Below are 6,790 nucleotides of genomic sequence, written 5' to 3'. Positions count from 1 at the left end.
CCTGCTGAAGAAGTGCTAAATAAGGTTTTCAACAATAAAATGTAATTTAAAGTGTAACTTGAGACCTGCAATAAATTTTGAGTGTGTTTAGGGCTTGTGGAAGTGTCTGCTTACAGGAGAGTGATCAAATTGCTGATGGGAGGAGGAAAAAAGAAACGGTGAATTGGCTAGCTTACTAAGACATTTAAGTTCATGAACTGTGAAAAAGACTCCACAGAGAAGATTAAAAACTCAAACTGAAAGGAACAGCTTTTTGTTTACTACTTTTCTTTTTATGGTATGTCCAAAACTGTAACTGCTCAGAAGTTCAAGTTGTTTTGTCTATGACAGCTGTGTGACTTTCGGTACCATTAGAGCTCCTGTCATGATATTCACAGCAAACCATTTCTAAGATTTTTGTCACCCATTCTAATAATTCACATCATTCAGATGTTTTATATATTTTATATTTTTTATTTTTTTAATTTTTATTTTTTTAATTTTTATTTTTTATTTTAGTTTGGTTTACATAAAGGTGGCTATAGTATGGTCACATTATTTACTAAGGAGCAATTGAGTAGAGAAGCATTTGGGAGGATTATAAGGTGACATTCTTCAGTTACACTTGCATGTGGATCCATAGGGACAGGTTGGTCTGTGTTGCTGCACACCTTATTGGGAGTTAAGTGTCCATTTAAATGTACAACTTCAGTAGGTAAAAGTGTTAGCTACCAAAAACTAGTGTGAACGGATTCTTGATATGTGTACGGTAGCGTATTAGGCTACCATCGTAATTATTTACAGTACATTATAGAGTTGAAATAGGCTAATTCATCTATTTGGTTAAACCAATATAAATTCTTGTTGAAATCTTCATATGTTCATATTGTGAGTATTTGTATTGCAGCTATTCAAGGCAAGAGATGTTTTGTCTTGGCGTAATATCCATTAACTGTATGTGCTCTCCATTTCCTTTCTGTCTTCCTGCAATCATGAATGGGCAATTTGTACCATGTGATACTTGGACTATCTTAGATGTGTTTTCAGTTGACAGCACAGCTGAAATAAAGGGTCTTGTCTTTATCTCAGGCTGTTTTACCAGATTTTATGCAGTCACCCACTTACTGTGCATGCACTAGGCGTACACAATAAGTGGGTGTGCATGTGAGTGCTTGTGACATCATAGTGCTGGGGTGGCAAGAAGTGGTCAGGAAACAGCCCTTGCAGCTGCTTTTTTTATTGGTGACTTAGCTGTCCTGTGAAACTGCATTCTGTGTCTTCTCAGAAGTTACTCACTATTGATGTCAGCTTACAAAATTAATATTTCGCATGTGTAAAATTTTGTCTTCAGTCTTTCCTGATTAACATTTTAAGATCTACATTTCTGTCATGAATGTCTTCTGCAAAACATATACAATTAAAATTCAGAACAACTTCATGTTCCATGCATTTTCGGCTGTTTAAATGTGTTGCATTCTTATTCCTCTCTGATACCTTTGGTTTATATCATAATTCTTTTTTCCCAAAGTAAAAAAAAAAGATAATTAATTCCTCAGTAACCAATACTGAAAGTTGATGTTCAGACAGAAAAAGAAAAAAGATTTTATTGTCACTATTGGTTAACTGTAAATCTATATATTTACCAGGGCCAATGTTTAGTTCTTGTGTTCAAGCTTATAAGTCAGTCACTATCCTACGCTTCAGCAAAAGCAAGTTTACATAACTTTCTAAATCTCCATTCTTCTGTAGTCAGAGGTGCGAGTTGTTTAGAATGTCAGCACTTTGAGATTCAGATTTCTAAATTGCACTTGAATTGCATCCTAATTTTCATTTTCTTTGGAGAGAGAAGTTAAGATTAATGCACAGACTTTTACATACAAGCAGTGAAGAGACAGGAAGAGAAGACACTTTTCCACACACACATTCTCAACTAAAGCAGATGGATGTAAAATGAAGCAAGGTTTTCTGAGCAGGAGCCTTCCTCTCTGAATACTAGAAATCCATTTGCCAGTTTTTTGCTCTCTTGGGGAGAGCTTTTGGAACACCTTACTCATCAGATCGCAGGAAACGTCATGAGGGCTAGAGTTTGTTGTCAGAGTATTTGAGTCTCTTTAGGTTTTTCATTCTACAAGCTTCCTTTACATGTCCCTTTATAGATGTTCCTCTGAAACAGTCTTGCAGTTTATTTGACAAAAAATGGTCTCTGCTGTATTTGTGAGCCACAGAACTGTCTCGGAGGCGAAGAGTTTGTGAGAAGAGTATTAGTAGAAGTGCCTGCTCACTTGAACTGAAACTCATTTTTCTGTCTGGAAACTTCACTGATAACAGGACTGTCAGTTCATGTCTTTCAGTCGTAGTAAAATAGCTGGTATGTTTGGTTTTTAGTCTGTATTATAGAACAAACATTCAGAAATGTGATATAGCCCTGAAGTCAGCCATAGGTCATCAGTATTAAGTAAAATGATGTAGACCTCTAATTGCTTTTCTTCTCTAGGATGGATTTCTGGTTGGATAGGACTTAAATGAACAGCTGTAACATCATTCCATTAACATCTGCATAACTAGCTTCTGCATACACCTCTGTGATTTACAGATCTAGATTTGCTTGGTAAATGTGTATATGCTTAAACGTACCAGCTCTCTACTACGTTTTATTTTTATTTATTTATATACATCTGCAAGTTTTATACTTCCAGCTATTGTCTGCAGAATAACAGGCAACTTTTCACAGAATCACAGAATGTTAGGGGTTGGAAGGGACCTCAAACGATCATCTAGTTTTGCTCCTGTCAGTTTGTTATTACTGTTGTGTAAGGATTTTATTTCATAAAAGCATTTTGTCTAGTGCTTCAGAATGCTAACAATCACATCTAGTGTTGAAATTTCAAATTCTCATGTGTTATTAATACAGAGCTCTTCCAAAATGACAGGTAAAGATTACAGCATTATCCATATGGTTATACAAAACATTATCTCCTGTGATAGAGAGTCTCACAGCAGCCCCTTAATCCTTCATCTTTTTCTAATTGCATCTCTAACTCCTTTTTAAGTAATTACTTTGTTACTTGCAATTTTGTAGTTGGTTTTGTCTCAGGGATCCTGCTGCACTCATGTGCTTTTGCTTGTTGTGCCACAAGTGTTCTAGAATCCATCTTGTAGAACTGTAAGTTGTCAAAATAGCTCTGTTTTGCTTTGGATATCAATAAACAATTCACTTGATATAAATGCTATTCGTAGTCTCTACTAAATGTTTCTGATAGCATAGCTAGGCAGACTCACCCGTGTTATTCCATTTTATACCCATGCTATTCTAGATACCAGATACCTAGATACCAGGAAGAAGCTCTTTATTACGAGGATGGTGAAATACTGAAACAGGTTGCCTGGAGAGGTGGTGGAGGTCCATCCCTGGAGCCATTCATGGTCAGGTTAGATGGGGCTCTGAGCAACCTCATGTAGTTGAAGATGTCCCTGCTCACTGCAGGAGGATTGGACTAGATGACCCTTAGAGGTCCCTTACAGCCCAACACATTCTATGATTCTATTCCACGTGCTATTCCTTTCAGTTTCAAGGGTAGATAAAAAGCAAAGATGATCCGATGATTTCAGTGACCCTGTCTAATGCAGTTTTAATATCTAGGTTATGTTTGCCAGTTAACGAGGAAACTCAAGTCTCAACTCAAAGTTGCTATGTCATCCTCGTCATGCCATGCTTCATCCAAATGGCTTTTGTTACTGGACCATGCCTACAAAGCAAGGGTTATCTGGAAAGATGTATCAGGTTCTCAAAAAATGGTTATTTTAATCTCTCTGTCTCAGACTTCATTAATGACATTCTGAGCTATTTGCAAGACGTAAGAGTTAGTATATTCCCTTACTTACTGGTCCACCTAGCCACTTTCCTTGATAGATTAAGCATAAGTGTTCTCACAACTCTTTTTGCAGAAAGTTCCTGGAGTTGATAAGGTAGGGTCAGAAATTTCAGCTCTCAATACTGCTTGAAATAGCAATAACTTTTGAAAACAACTGTGTTCCACATTGATATGATAACCTTTGAGTGATTGCTTAATGATGATAATTATGTTTGTAACAGTAGGTCTTCCATTTGATGATAGACATCCTTTGTATTACGGCTTTTAAACTTTGCACATGTTGGTCTAAAAAAGATTCTTATCATGAATAAGGAGCTAGAAAGTTAAACTCTTTGCTTAAGTGTAACAAATACATCTTTTCTCTTGATGGAAAATTTCAAAATATACTACAATGTGATGTGAGACAATGAGATGAGAATCTCATGGAACTGTAGAAATTTACATAGCAGACATCTACATGTGAGCTGTTCATCTAGATGACTTTTAAAGTTAGTGAACTTTAGGCTGCAGTTGATTCACCCTAAAGTATAGATGTGTGCCTTAGGACTCCCTGGCTAGCTCAGTCATTCTTTTAGGCATCTGACTCATGTAGGCTTTGATGTTGTCAGGCTTTGATGTTGTCAATGTCTAAATTGCGGCAAACAAATCTCAGCCAAAGCATACTTTTTTAGCAAGTCATCTTTTTCACATCTTCACCGATGTGATCTTTTGTAGTAACTGTCTTTTCTTCATCATCCTCGTGATGTTTCAGTCTTTGTAAGCAGAAAGTCATGTAGATGAAGTTACCTGTGTTTTTTTTTTCTTCTTGGGTATTCTTTTGTTGTACTATAAAGGTAGAATGTTTTAGTCTGTATCATTAAGTGCACAGGTCTCCCAAGCAATTTAGAAAGGATGCACACCCTTAAAAAAAGTAAAAAAAAAAAAAGTCATTAACTTCAGAAAATTTAAGTTAAAAACAATCAAACAAAAAAGACCTCAGAAATGCAGGACCACCAGAAAGTGATATGAATTGCTGCAGGAGTGCATCTGCGAGTATTGCTATAGGAATTTGACAATAGTTGTCACTTCATGAATGTGTTCATGATTTCTGGGAGCTGTAGCAGTGACTGACTGCAACAGAATTAAAATCTTTAACATAATTTGACAGAGATTTCACACTGAGGAATTGTATTACTATGCGGGTACAGATTGTTTAAACTGATAGAATTTAGATTATCGTGAAATAAACATGCTGTGAAGACAGATATGAGTACTGGGATTGCAGTTTAATTGTAGGCATTCATTTTCACTTGCTCTGGTAGCATTTGCTTGTCTTACACTGCAACTTATGTAAACACCATCGTTACCTACTTCTGAATGGAAATGTTTCTGCATACCCAAATTACATCTATATGATTTTTTCATTTATCTTTCATTAAGTAGTTTGAGTTCAATGTAAGGAAAAAACCCAGGTCTACTTCTTTCATAATTTATCACAGAGGATGCTCACTTGTTAGCAGTGTGTTTCTCTGTGAATACCCCAAGCACAGCTTTTTGTATTTGCAGGAATAGAAGAAAAAAATTCAATAGTTTTGTTGTTGGCTGCTAATAATATGCGCTTAAAATAATCTATCAGGATGATTAACTGTCAGGAGGATATTAATTTTGACTTCAGGAAGATTAATACGACCCCAGTGGGAAAATGTGGCTTTCATTATCTGGAAGCATTAAATATTCTGTAGCTTATATGAATTCTTTGCTGACACGGTTATTGATAAATAACAGTACATCCAGGATGTAGTTAGGAATACTGTGTAGAGTAGGAGAGTACATTTTAATGATCTTTAATTGTAATTTTTCTTAAACTAAGAAAAAAAAAAAGATGTGTTCCTGTGTACTCACCAGTCAACATACTGGTAAAGAAGTAAGAAAAAACAGCCTGTGGCAAGGATAAGACATGGCAGAAAATTAGAAACAGAAGGTAGTCTTTAGTTCACTTATTTTATTAGGTTATTCCCAAGTCTTACCTGAAGAGTATAGTCAAGGTAGTCCAAGAGCCCCCAAACTAGAATGTTAGTTCCCCATTCTTGTCCAGGTAAAAGATGTTTGTATTAAAAGCTCCTGAATAAATCTTGTCTGCAAGCAAGCTTATATGTTTTTGCCCTCACTACGTTTTTCAAGAGCTATTTCCTTGAGCTGTAGTTTTTCTAAACACTTGTAAGGCATTATTTGCACTGCATGAAACAGCACATGTGCTTCTAACTTTCTTTCCCAAGCTATGCAATGAAAATAGATAATCACAGTGCCTTTCAGAGATGATGGTAGTTAGTTCATGTTCTGTTTTCCCTAGGCTGGTAAGTTTTGATGCTGTTTCTGTTGAGTGAGAGCTCATGATAAGTAATATTAATTTGTGCATATAGGTTCATGAAGTGTGAATGAATTTTATATTCATTCTGTTATACTTTCAGGTGAGTGTAGAGTGTGACTAAATGTGAAAAATCTGAACAAACCAAGGTGTGAAACATGAATGTGGCCAACCAGCCAGAAGAGGTGATTTTTTAAAATTTTTTTTTTTTACATACAGGAATACAGTTTCCTGTGTTTAATTAAGCCACAGACAATAATCATGGTGGAAATGTTTATTTTCTCAAACAAAGGGTTCTCTACTGAATGCAACCTGAAGGTGCTCAGGGGCAGAAGGCACAGTGCCTTGTATGTGATTTGTATGCGATGTATTACAGACAAGCTGATCTAGCTACCAAACTGTTGATCCTGCCCATGGCCTTCCCCTGACCTCTTTTGACAACGGTGGAACCGCCGCTCACTGTTCAGTGAGTCGACAGAAAATTAATTCCACAAAATAACGATTACTTTTCTGCCTGTTTAGTGCAAGTCCTCACGCTCCCAAATGCTTTTCACTATTGGTTGTGCTAATACTAGTGTTGATCTGTGCTGTAAGC

At 36.2% G+C, this 6,790-nt stretch overlaps 1 protein-coding gene across 1 annotated transcript in view; it reads left to right on the top strand.

Annotated features, from left to right (window-relative positions):
- Positions 1-3,407, top strand: part of LOC104280753 (inversin-like) — a gene marked incomplete at its 3' end in the record, with an annotated part of 11,883 nt that extends 8,476 nt beyond the window's left edge. Inside the window, exons 3-4 of the mRNA XM_009878502.1 lie at positions 499-584; positions 3,294-3,407. Coding sequence (XP_009876804.1) covers positions 499-584; positions 3,294-3,407 — 200 coding nt within the window. The remainder of the gene's footprint in view (positions 1-498; positions 585-3,293) is intronic.
- Positions 3,408-6,790: the final 3,383 nt, after the last annotated feature.

The sequence above is a fragment of the Apaloderma vittatum genome, unplaced genomic scaffold, assembly GCF_000703405.1.
Source record: "Apaloderma vittatum isolate BGI_N311 unplaced genomic scaffold, ASM70340v1 scaffold14021, whole genome shotgun sequence".
Classification (NCBI taxonomy): Eukaryota; Metazoa; Chordata; class Aves; order Trogoniformes; family Trogonidae; genus Apaloderma; species Apaloderma vittatum.
This window is presented reverse-complemented; position numbering and strand designations above follow the sequence as displayed.